Below are 13332 nucleotides of genomic sequence, written 5' to 3'. Positions count from 1 at the left end.
TCTCAACAATAATGAGCCTCCGATGAGGTTCTTCAGAGCAACTCTGCTAGTCACCAGGAAAGGATGTTTGTGATGAAACCTTGCTATTTTCCATCCAGCTGCCCTTGTCTGACTTCCAAACCCTAATAAAAATATAGCACCATGATGTGATGCCTGCAGAGAGCAATATGGCATTATTAGTACATAAAATGAGACACAGCTGTGATCTCCTACTACCAGAACAACTAGAAGTGCCTTGTTACACTATGACTTCACTGGATGCTAGGTCACACTTTTAATTGGGATAAGAGATTGATTCTTGGGCATGTGCTCTAAACTAACCTAACAGATTGTGTTACCGAGTTTCAGAGAAAACCAGAACGACTCAGTGTTCTTTGGGTCTTTTGGAAAACTAGGAGTCTTTGAGCAAATCTTACTTCTAATGTCAACAAGAAGATCTTTGAGGTTTGTGTGTAGGTTTTCAGAAATACTGAAACACAATAGTCTTCTAAACAGCCTCTCCCCCCATAGACCATGCCTTCATCAGTGAGGCACACACTTAGTAGAGCCATTATTTCCATGTCTTAACAATAGTGATATGATCTCTTTTAAGCAATACCACAATTAACCTGATTTCAGATGCAGTTTAAAAGTGGATTTTAAAACACTCTCCTTATTTAAAGGGATAAAAATACCTCTCTAGCCCTACAGTTCTGCCTCATAACAGAGATCTATAAAATCTCAATACACACGCAAGAGGAAATGCTTGTGCTTGAAATGGGGTGTAAGTTTTGATTTTAGAACTCTGCATACAGACCATTCTTTCATTCCTCTGTCTCCTCATTTGTGCCATGGAAAAGTAACCCTTTCTATTCCTGTCTTATCTCCTCAAATTTGTGGTGAAGCTACAAGTGTAGGGTAAGAGGTGAAGAGACATCAGGGCTGGTGTGACACAATCTGGGTGATCAGCCTGGCAGTATATCCCCTTGGCCATAAAGAGACTTCTTCAGTGGTTACTGGATCAAGGAAAGCCCTGGCTGCAGCACCCTTTCTCCACTCAAAGATAATTTCTTACATTTTCTACATTTCCCCATTCCCCTCTTCCCTGTGTGTTCTGAGCTCCCCAAGTGGGCAGGATCCCAAGATAACTAGAGATTTTCAGCCTCTTAAATTTGCTTAGTGTCTACCTGTGGAGTGGCCACAGAAGGATGAAAGGGAGCCCCAGGACACCACTGAGGCACAAAAGTACTATAGCACTGCGTATTCCTCAGAGGTGGGGCACAGATCAAACATAGTCCTCAGTGACTGGGTACAGGTCCCTATATGGCTTTCACTACATAACCTGAGCCCAGGCCTTATTAAACCCCACAACATGGAGGAAATGCTCGTTAACTTGCAAGCTTGGGTTCTCAAAACTGTTTTCTTTCTCAGCTGCCCACAGGAAAATGAGTCTGTTTTGTAACATGCAGTGCACATTCTTTGTGCTGTGTAATCAAACAACACCACACTGAGAGTTTAAGTAAGCTGAAACAGTTTATCATCCAACCAGAGCAACAAATAATCAAGGCCCGTGCTGCAGGGTGTCTCCACAGCCCAACAGCAGCGAAGGAAAAATGATGCCCTGGGGAAATGCCTGTTTCTTGGTCCTACTTTAGTGGAAAACCAGAACTTTGAAAATTAGGACAAAAATACAAAAAAAACCCACCCAAACTACAAAATCCCTATTCCCACTATGACATTTCCCCAGCATAACAATTTTATTTCTGGGAAGGTGATGCATGGAAACAGCTGTTGTACGGGCTGTGGCTCGTTGACTATGTAATGCTACACACCATCATTTTACACATGTCTCTTATTCCCTTTTCTGTCAAAAATCTATGTACTAACTCAACCTTACCAAGCATGAAAGAGGAGGAAAACCCATGGCAACACACCAGGTTTTGGTGGTGGTCAGTGTTGGAGCATTGGGATGTGCCTGCACCCTGCAGCAGTGTCTATGGTTTGGAAGCTGACCACAGCATGGGGACTGGAGGAGGTTCATTCGCGCTGAGACACGAGAACACTTCCAAATCCACATGAGCATCTACCCAGCAAAGCACATTTTATTCAATAATTGAATTTAGTAAGAACCCTGCCTCCATTTCAGGGGGTGCTGCCTCAGACAAACACTACGGGAGACTTTAAATCTTTCTTCTTTCCTCCCTTTTTTTCCCCCTGATGAGCTATAAGCTATTGACCTTTTCTATAACATAAAGAAGTTGGTTGCTGGTCTTTTCACTGCTAGTCTGCTAACAGTTGCATCTAACTATTAATTACCCAAGACATTTTTTTTTTTTAGTCTCAGCAGTCATTACTTAATTTTTAATATCAAATCCTCCCATCAGGGGCCTATTCATTATTATCACTATACATGGTTTCTAAGGTGTCCACCCACATCACAACTGACTGTGGAAGAGAGAAGCATGTGATAAGAATTGCTTTGCCTACACAGAAAAGGAACATTTCACATTAAAAATGCAATGCAGTGACCAAGATGGGCGAGCAAATGGCAGATCCTCTGGGGAAATGATATGGTGTTGAGCTGCTGAAGTGGATTTCCTCCCACCAGCACAGCCAAGGGTCTTGCCTGAATTACCTTTTGAGCTGCTTTCAACCTGCCACTGCTTGGATGGGAGTGATGCCCAAATAACAGCTTTGCTTAATGAAATGCTGGCTCTTTCTTTTTAAAGAGCTACAAATTGTATTCACAAGCAATAAACCAGTATGTTATTTAACTACTGTTCCAGTGATTTACAGAGTGTTTAATTCAGATTATTATAAAAAGCAAGAAGCCCAATGGCTCCATCAGGGCTTGAGCCAAATGCCAGTAAACCCAACTGAAAGACTCCTATCCACTTTAGAGGATTTAAGGTCAAGCTCCACAATCAAGCTACAAAGTTTAACTATTTCAAGGGCCAGTCTTCTGTTGTCAAAATACAACTTAAAAAACATACCACATCACGATTTTGTTTTAAGTTCTGGTCTGGCATAAGAGACAACACACTATTCAGCAGAGGTGCCTTAATGAACCACATAAACTATCTCAAAAATAAAAAAACTACGGAATGATAATTGGTAAAGAGGGAGGAGAAAGAAGAAGTAACACTAGCAGATGCTTCACAAACTGCAGAATATGGTTTTTTTCTACTTATTTAACAGATTTCATATTGCTATTTGGTTTTAGATACATTTTTGAAACTATAATTTATTATAGTTATGTATATTATTTCAACCTCTCTATACAATTGTTGGGGTAAAAAAAATCAGCTCCTCTAAGTAAAATTGAAATAGCTGAAAACGGATTCTACTAATTACAGTTCTTTTTCCTCTTAAAATAAAATGTGGGCTCTAGTACAAGTTTTTAAATGTTAAAGAGTGAAATTGTGCAGCACTCTCTACAGTAATTATCACATGTCACCTCTGTGGGGTAAGAAATATTTCTGTCCTTGCTTTGCAGATGGGGACATGGAGGTATGGGAAGATCCTTTTATGCTACAGAGAACGGGCATAACAGCCCAGAACAAAATAAAACAGAATAGTCTTGGTCAAGCAGGCAGATGTCCGTGGCAGAACCAATTCCCTGAAGCTTTTTTAACCATAATTTAAAATGGTGAAACACATTTTCCTTTTACTGCAAACATGGAAATGGGAGCATGTGCAAGGAAAACCTCGTTGTCTGTGAAAATATTATATAATCGGGTACATAAAAATCTGATTAAGTTTTCTTCAATTAACTTTAACTTCTTTCCTGCCAGTAGCTTGTACAATAGAAGGAGACAGGAACACCAGGGAGAGCTCTGCAGAGAGATCTAGATATCGCTTGGAAAATTTAAGTCAAGCATGGGCTCAGTTCCTTCTCCTGTTATCACTTCTGTGGATCTCCAATGCTTATTTTGCAGCCAGCCACTCCTCCCATGGGACTTCTCTTGAAGTTACTAGCAGCTCAGTGTGGGACACACATGCAGCACTTCACAGACCTTCAGCAGAAAGAGCTGAACTCAGCTGAACTTGCCCTTGTCATCTTCTTACCATGTTCCTCTGACTACACCATATAAATTTGAGAAGAAATATGGACACTGCACAGGGGTAACTGTGCACAGTTCCCTCCTTCCCAAACACGGGATCAATGAGGAGTGGGAATAACTGCTGATTTTCTCCCTGTTCCCTATAAGCACATTTGCGAGCAGCCACTGATGTGCCACAGCTGGATGTGCCAACACGGTGCTGAGAGCTCATGCAAGAAAGAGGTCAGCACGAGGGATCAGCACCAGTCCCTGCCAATTAGCTGTGCTCAGAGGGAAGTGGTTCATGCAGAACTGGATGAGCACTGGGAGATCTGAGGAAATGGATGCTTTATGCTGGGCTTTATTCTGGTGAATGCAAAATCAACACAAAACTGTGAAGAAAAGAAGAGAAGAGAAGAGAAGAGAAGAGAAGAGAAGAGAAGAGAAGAGAAGAGAAGAGAAGAGAAGAGAAGAGAAGAGAAGAGAAGAGAAGAGAAGAGAAGAGGAAGAGAAAGAAAAGAAAAAAAGAAAAGAAAAGAAAAAAGCAAAGAAAAGCAAAGAAAAGCAAAGAAAAGCAAAGAAAAGAAGAAAGAAAAGAAAAGAAAAGAAAAGAAAAGAAAAGAAAAGAAAAGAAAAGAAAAGAAAAGAAAAGAAAAGAAAAGAAAAGAAAAGAAAAGAAAAGAAAAGAAAAGAAAAAAAAGAAAAGAAAAGAAAAGAAAAGAAAAGAAAAGAAAAGAAAAGAAAAGAAAAGAAAAGAAAAGAAAAGAAAAGAAAAGAAAAGAAAAGAAAAGAAAAGAAAAGAAAAGAAAAGAAAAGAAAAGAAAAGAATTTCTTCCAACCACAGCATAAAGTTAAAGACAGAGGAGGCCCACTGGACAGCAATCCAAAATTAGCTCTTGCTTAGGATCTGTAGTGCCAGATCAAACTAGTGGGCCAATAATATGCACTGGTATGAAATGACCTCACAACTGGTGAGGGAAATCCTGTGATAGAGTTAGGGGAACATTCTGGTCTGTCATGGCCTGACCATGAAAACCCTGCCTAAACTAAGACCACCCATATCGGAGGCAGGAAGAGCAGCATTATGAAAACCCACAAGAGAATATAACAATTTTCATTGTCTGGATTTCATAAGCAAGTTGTTGCCCACATTGCATTGCTACATTTTCATTTCCTAGAGTTAGGAAAAAAAAAAAATAGGACATAACTATACATGAAGTTTGTGTCCTAGTGTTTCCCAGCACCTTGCACGAGAGCTCCCTGTTCCATACGTAGACTGGCAGATGCCACCACAGTACCTATACATGACAGCCAGCTGGCAGTTACAATGCAGAAGTGAAACTGTGGGGTTGTGGGGCGAGCCTTGCAAAAATACTTCTAAAGCAGACACAGGTACATGTGAAAAGCAGCAGCGTTCAGAGGAGAGCAGGTGGGACGGGTCGGAGATGTTCGCACCAGCCACCACGAGCAGCCAGCGCAGAGGCTTCTTCCACTAGATGGCACCCGGCGCCAGCAGCTCGTTTTTGGGAGAACGGTGGGAGAAAAATGGGTGTCATGCAGTAAAGCTCAACTGAACATAGCCTCTCTACACACCTCAGCCCAGGAAAATGAGACCTTAGCCAGCTGCCCCTGCGAAAACAAGGAAATGTGCTCTTGATGGTTAGGTAGTGAGGTGGATCATGAACTGGTTGAAAGGAAGAAGTCAGAGAGTTGTGGTCAGTGGGACAGAATCTAGTTGGAGGCCTGTGACTAGTGGAGTCCCTCAGGGGTCGGTGCTGGGACCGGTGCTGTTCAATATTTTCATCAGTGACCTGGATGAGGGAACAGAGTGTGCCCTCAGCAAGTTTGCTGATGACACTAAACTGGGAGGAGTGGCTGACACACCAGAAGGCTGTGCTGCCATCCAGTGAGACCTGGACAGGCTGGAGAGTTGGGCAGGGAGAAACTTGATGAAATTCAACAAGGGCAAGTGTAGAGTCTTGCATCTGGGGAAGAACAGCCCCAGGTACCAGTACAGGTTGGGGGCTGAGCTGCTGGAGAGCAGTGTAGGAGAAAGGGACCTGGGGGTCTTGGTGGACAGGAGGATGACCATGAGCCAGCAATGTGCCCTTGTGGCCAAGAAGGCCAATGGCATCCTGGGGTGCATTAGAAAGGGTGTGGTTAGTAGGTCAAGAGAGGTTCTCCTCCCCCTCTCTTCTGCCTTGGTGAGGCCACATCTGGAATCTTGTGTCCAGTTCTGGGCCCCTCAGTTCAAGAAGGACAGGGAACCACTTGAAAGAGTCCAGCACAGAGCCACAAAGATGATTAAGGGAGTGGAACATCTACCTTATGAGGAAAGGCTGAGGGAGCTGGGTCTCTTTAGCTTGGAGAAAAGGAGACTGAGGAGTGACCTCATCAATGTTTACAAATACGTTAAGGGTGAGTGTCAGGAGGATGGAGCCAGGCTTTGTTCAGTGATGTCCAGTGATAGAACAAGGGGCAATGGGTGCAAACTGGAGCATAGGGGGTTCCATGTAAACATCAGAAAAAACTTCTTTCCTGTGAGAGTGACAGAGCACTGGAACAGGCTGCCCAGGGAGGTTGTGGAGTCTCCTTTGCTGGAGACATTCAAAACCTGCCTGGACACGTTCCGGTGTGATGTGCTCTGGGTGATCCTGCTCTGGCAGGGAGGTTGGACTGGATGATCTTTTGAGGTCCCTTCCAACCGCTAAGATTCTGTGATTCTGTGAACTGAAAACCATGGGTAGTTGAAAACAGACAGCAAATGTGGCAAAAGCAGTAGGGGTGTCTACCCTGAGTTTACTAAGAATCTGTGAGATGGATGAAATAACAAAAAAAAAAAGGGAGAAATTAAAAATCCATTCAGAAATTTTTACTCTTTCTTCTACCTCATGCTCATTTTCATGTAAGATTTTTTGAGTCTATGTCATTGGCATATATTAGCTGTCCTATAAAGAGTCAACTGTGCTGCTGCTCCTTATGTGGGGAGTTTACTTCAACAGCAGCTCTCCTGAAAAAATGCTGCAGTCCTGCATCCTGTATAAAATACCATTTGTGAATGTATGTGCTGAGGACACGCCCAGATTTTCCTGACAAACTTAGGGAGAGCTGAGAACTGAATCTGGAAAACGCTGGTACAAGCCCCTTCTGACTTCAGACACAGCCTGAATCTGGAGAGTCTGCAGAGCACAGCAAAAATAATTAGAAATCTCCCTTTAAAAAGCAATTTATGCTATCAGATAAATGTCATGTTATTAAACAAAGTGATGCCACAGATTAGATTAATTGGCTTCCTTATTAGTTATCCTCAGCAGGGGTGTAGCAAGGGCACAAGAGGGTAAAAAGCCTAAACTTTCTGGCCTTCCTGATGAGGCAGATCATAGCTAAGGATGAGGAACAGGGTAGAGAGAGCCCAGGGAAAGACACTGTCATGGCCTTTTTCTGGGAATGAGTGTCTACCAAGCAGGAGGGATATTGCAGAGGGAGTGAGTTTGTTCACCAGCAGACACAGGTGAATAATGATTTGGAGGTAGGTCCAGGCACCACTAGCACACACTGCCAATGTGTAAAGCTGATGCCTACTTGCAGAAGATGTCTAATTCATTAAAACAGTTTGTAGAAAGAGCAAAGAGATTGCTGCTCAGTGTCAAGGGCCTTTGTTGCTCGTATTATTGTCAGGCAGAGGGCGAGGATGCTGCCTGTGGGCTGCAAATTTTGTTATTGCCAAAGGACCTGGAGTGGAGAACTTAACTGAACCTTGTGTCAGGGTGCTTGGTCTTGCTCTCAACACTCTTCATCCACACACATCCAGCAGAGCAATACTCCAGTGTTAAATTATTAAGTATGTGACTAAGAGTTTTTTACCCCTTCATCCAACAGAGGCCCTACTTTCAGATGATGTATTTCATCACCTGTTACATCATGTTGACCTGCTAAACCGTCCTCTCTCTTCACCCAGCACCCTAAATATATGCAGACCTCCAAATGAACAGTAAATGCCCATGCTCCAGGGAAACGGTAATGTGCCAGTCCTTTCACCATTCACATGCACTATGATCACCTGAAAGACCAATGCAAATGTTACTGCACTGTATGGTTTGCAATGCCTCCATAAAGACCCACCACCTAAACCACTTTGTAAACCATACCTGTACCAACACAAAATGCAGCAATCCTTCAATCCTTCCTCCTCTCTCCAGTGGTCACCTGATCCATCACTACATCATGCTTTGGGGACACCAATGCCTCACACACCTGAGTGCCTTCTGGCACCCTCTCACTTTCCAGATCTCCCCCTTATACTGGATACTTCTCCTTGGACACCTCCATCCCCCCAGCTGCCTGCGCCTTTGCACAAGCAAACACAGGGAGCAAGGTGGAACACAGCTGAGTGTGCAACATAGTTGAAGCTAGGGGGAAAAAGAAGCTGGTTGTCACAAAGAAAGATCATGCCATAGTAGTAAACTGCCTGGACCACTGTCTTGATAATCTTTAGCATTTCTAGCACATCCTATGCATGATACCTATTTTTTCCACCTTTGTTTTGTCTGGAGTAGAACTGTGCTGTCAGTCAAATGCTTTTGCTCTTAGCCAGGTTTAGTGCAGATAAAAAGCTTATGTGCTCATGCTGTGTGTTCATCCTGTTGCTCAACACCCTTTCAGCCCACAAGCTAATTTCAGACATATTGCCAGAAAGATGGAGTTGTCGAAAATTCATAAATCCAGTAAATTACTGAAACAAAAAAGAAAAAAAAAGAAAAGGAAAAATGATGACGAGATGGAGGGAGGGAAGGAAAAAGACTAAAGAAGTCAGGAGCATGTCACACTGGGACACCAGAGTTTTGATGCAGACGATGGTGAGAAACCTCCTAATTCCCATGTTCCAACTGTACATGGAAACAACTTAATCTTGAGTTCATGATTTCTTGTGGTGAGTTAATCACGAGATACAAGCTGAAGGGAAGCAGGCTGCACAAGCTCCTAACTCCACAGATTTTAAAACATGCATGTCTCTAGAACAGATTTTTTTGATACAAAGTATTGTTTCTCCATTTCTAGGTAGAAACCAAAAAAAGGTATTTCAGTTTTTTTTGTTGTTTTGGTGGGGTTTTTTGGTGGGTTTTTTGGTTTGGTTTTTTGTGTGTGTGTTTTTTTTGTTGTTTGTTTGTTTTGTGGGGTTTTTTTCTGTTTGTTTGGGTTTTCTTGCTGTTTTTTTTTGGAGGGGATGTAACTTGGGGTTTGGTTGGGTTTTTTTGTGTGTGGACAAGTATTTTTTTGGTGTGCTGAGACAAATCCTTGAGGAACACCCAAATGTAACTAGCATTTTAATGAAAAAACTGCTGAGAGACATATTTATGTCTTGTCATTGAATCTTGTACTTCGTTGTTGTTAAACCCTCTGGTTACTGTACCAAAGAAACTAGATTGGAAAGAGGCCATGGGCCTCAAAAATATGGGTGTTGCAATGTCTGAATTCTAGGACTTCTCTTAAAACATCGTTCCTATACTAAACAGTGAGGTCCCCTGAGGCCTGCTCATGGGGAAGCTGCTGATCCACTGTGTACAGGCAGAGTTGGAGCTGCCTATACAAAACAGTTGGAAACACTGAGCACTCAGGCATGGCCAGGATTCTGTCTTCTCACAAGGGCAGGCACCTGGCCTGTGGATGCAGAAATCAAGAGGACCTTAAGACCTGCCTCAATGTTCTCCCAAGTCAGAGACATAGTAATCCATTGAATATGGTGGTATGAGTGACTGAGAGTGGATATAAACTTAAAGGGGAGAGTCAGACAGGATATAAGGAGAAACTTTTTCCTCATGAGGACAGTCAGGCAGTGGGACAAGCTGCACAGCAAGGCTGTGCAGTCCCCATCCCTGAAGGTTTTCAAAGCCCAGCTGGATAAAGCTCTGAGTAACCTGCTTTGAGCAGGAAGTTGGACCTTGGAAGAGCCTTTCCAGCCTGAGTTATCTGATGACTCTAGGATCACCCTGTGTTGATTTTTTTTAAACTTTGCAGGTTTTCCCAGCTATTGCAAGGATTAAAAACATCTACTCTTTAGCTATGATGTGTAGAAATGACAACTTAGTGCAGAAGTCTAGCAAATACTGAAATGATAGGTTTTATAACCAGTCATGTGCAACGTTCTACAAAAAGGGCCAAGCACAACTACATTGACACTTCTTACTATTCCTGCACAGTTATCATCAGTATAATATTTAAAACACACATCAGCATCCTGGCTTCTAGCTTTGTTTTTACTAACAATGATTTTAAGAATTTTGCTGTGCAACTGACCTACTTCCTTTGGAGCTATGAAAATGTCACTCTGAAACACCATGTATCATCATATGCTTACTTGTGTCATATTGGTATGGTGGCATCCCATTCCTGACCAGCTGGACCAGTCTTAAAAGTATATTAAAAAAAAAAAAATTCTCTTTTAAGGGAGAAGCAGGAAGAAACTATGGGCTAAACTCTAGAGGAACAACACAGGCAAGATGAGCTGCAGGGGGATGGAGTTGGAGCCACAGGTCACAGCACCACAAAGACAAAGCTGACAAAGGGGGATTTAAATACCTGCAACTAATCAGAGTTAAAGAAAGACCTCCTGAAGATAACCAATGCCTATGTTAAACACTGAGCCCTCCTCAGGACCTCCAGTGGATAGGAGGACCTAAAATAAGAGGCATTGTGTGATGGAAATTATTACTTGTAATGATACATAACCTTTCATGGTATGTGCTTTAGGTAAAGCAATATGTTTTTGTTATGTTTAACAAAGCCTGTGTTCCATTCTTGCTTATGTGCACTGTCCTCATACTCTACAAAAAGATAAACTATAAACCTGAAGACTCATAGCTTCACTGTGATCATGAGTGCATGTATCTCAGCAGCAGCAGGATCTTGGGAACAGGCTACTGGTCTGTCTACCTTCAGATGGGAAGTTAGAGGGAGCACTTGTGTCGGGAATCTGCCCTGGGGGAATCGAACCCACAGCTGAAGGCTAATGCTTCAATTCTGACCAAATTTAAGGGGCTAAACACCCCTGGATAGATTCTCTGGGAGTGCTCTGGTGAGCAGCCAACAGCAATTCACAGCCAGACTTGAACGTATCTATATTCTAGCCAAAAACTTGAAAACTGGAATATGAAATTAATGTAGTCTGACCCTCTGGGGAAGCTGTGTATTTCTGCTTCCAGACTATGTCATATTTTGTACCACACACAGCTCAGTGGATGCTGCAGCTGAATGCCAGACCATTGCAAAGGGCTGTCACAGGAAACCATTTGTCACTATTCACATTATTTTGCAGAATTTTTAATAGCTGAGTTTTAAAATGAAGACATTGAAAAATTGCTTACCCATGAGGTATTTTGCTGAGGACATAATATGCCGTATATGAATGGTGGTACACCTGCAAAATGAAATTAAGAAACAGAACAAAACAGAAATGAGATTAGTAATTGTCACCTGTGTTCATAGGGCTCTTTATTTTATTTTTATTTTTATTTTTTTGCAAAAACAATCCAGCATGTATGGCTAGGGAGCTCTTCTAAAAGCTTCAAAATCTGTACTAGAAATGAAAAATACATTAATTCACCTAACACTGCTATGTGTTCTTTTTATCTTGCACTTTATTACAGTCTTTGGCAAATTGTATACATCCAGATGCTCTGTGTTGTTACCATGACTACCAGGTCTTTGATTAAACTGGGGGCTCGTGGTCTCTGCAAGGGCTAAATATAGAACAATCATTAATGAGGACACTTTGGTCAGCTGGAGACATTCACCATCATTGTAACTAGACACAACAGGGACATAATGCATATTTTTGTGCTTTATTCCTACATAAATAAACCAGTGAGTGATGCTGGGTGATCTCGGAGTGGGTTGTAGGATTCCTGTCAGTCAGCAAATGAAACCTTATTGACTTAGGGCACAAAGCTGACCTCATGTTTGTTTGATCTGCTAAGTTGCATCTTCATATCAATTTGCACTCTTTGGGCCCTGGGGAGAAGCCTGTCAGCTTGCATGGCAGGTCATCTCAGAAGGGAGAGTTTATCACTTATTTTCCAAGTACTAAATAACTACACCAGAGCCAAGGTCAGTGAATTAAGACTTTCTGCTGGTGACCATATAATCCCTAACAGTGATCTGTGGCTGCAGTGCTGAACAACACAAGAGCCAGGGCACTAGTGTGAAAGGTCAAAATTTGAATGACTTTATCCACATGTATACAGGCACTCACTTTTGGAACTCTGTCCTGTTACTGTATGCTGCCAAATAAATGTTTCTAAAATAACATTTTGACTTCAACTTAAATCTTGAAGTTACTTGCTCTCCAGAAGCTCTCATGAGACATCTTGTCTCAGAGGATAAAGGAGAAACATCTTGACTACTTGCTTCACCAGTCAAGTTTGTCTGATCAAAATCAATTTCCCTAGGTATCTCTGGTTTTGCACAATTATATTTTTTTCATTTTGCCAATAAACCATGAGATGTCCTGGATGGTGCTGCCAGGCTCAGCAGTGGCCATCCCAAGCACATCACTAGCATCACAGTAAGCACAACTTACTACCCATCACTCTCAAGGATAAGCCTGAGTAGATGCAGACATCTATAACAGGCTTACATCTTTTAGGGGCTCAGTAGAGAGGCAGATAAACACAAGGCACACCAACCTGTATATATTAAACTACTCTGTTACAATTTGAATCCAAATCTACTACATACTTAGAGTAAGGCATGAAGCCCCTGGAAAAAAGTATATAGGTATAAAAGGAATATGTATGGGGTGTAAAGGTGAAAGCACTGGATTTGTACCTATGAAACACAGAGACTGATGCCAAGTTGATGTAATTCCCTTCTCCTGTGCAATTCTCTCCCCTCATTACAAAGACATCATCAGGTGATATCCCAAAATCATACCTCCTTTTAGGCATTCAGATACATAAAGTCTCCTCCAGTAAGGTGAGCCTCTGATTTATTAGGATCAAAGAAGTTCTAGAAACACCAGTGAATTCCCTGCAAGCTACCATTTATTTTAATACAGGTGTCCTTTTTAGATCCACCCACTTCAGATGATGTCAAATAAACTACCACTATCTCATCTACATCCCATCATACCAAAGATCTCTTGAATCTCATAACGCTGATACTGGAGACCTGGCTGATCCATGTGGTCTTAGATCATATTCCAGCTTTGGTGAAGTTCTAAAACTTCTAAAATCCCTTAAAGAAAAAGCACTGGAAGTCTAAATTTCTCTACAGATCTGAAAAACCTAACAATACATTGCCATTAAATACGGAG

General features: G+C 42.0%; 1 protein-coding gene across 4 annotated transcripts in view; it reads right to left on the bottom strand.

Moving 5' to 3' along the window:
• Nucleotides 1-13332, bottom strand: part of DPP6 (dipeptidyl peptidase like 6) — a 560172-nt gene that overhangs the window by 113986 nt on the left and 432854 nt on the right. For all 4 annotated transcript variants that reach the window (XM_051611181.1, XM_051611183.1, XM_051611180.1 and 1 more), the window contains exon 6: nucleotides 11384-11436. In XM_051611181.1, the coding sequence (XP_051467141.1) occupies nucleotides 11384-11436 (53 nt within the window). The remainder of the gene's footprint in view (nucleotides 1-11383; nucleotides 11437-13332) is intronic.

This window comes from Apus apus, chromosome 2 (genome assembly GCF_020740795.1).
Source record: "Apus apus isolate bApuApu2 chromosome 2, bApuApu2.pri.cur, whole genome shotgun sequence".
NCBI classification, from domain to species: Eukaryota; Metazoa; Chordata; class Aves; order Apodiformes; family Apodidae; genus Apus; species Apus apus.
Note: the sequence above shows the minus strand (reverse complement) of the source record. Positions and strands in the feature narration are given on the sequence as shown.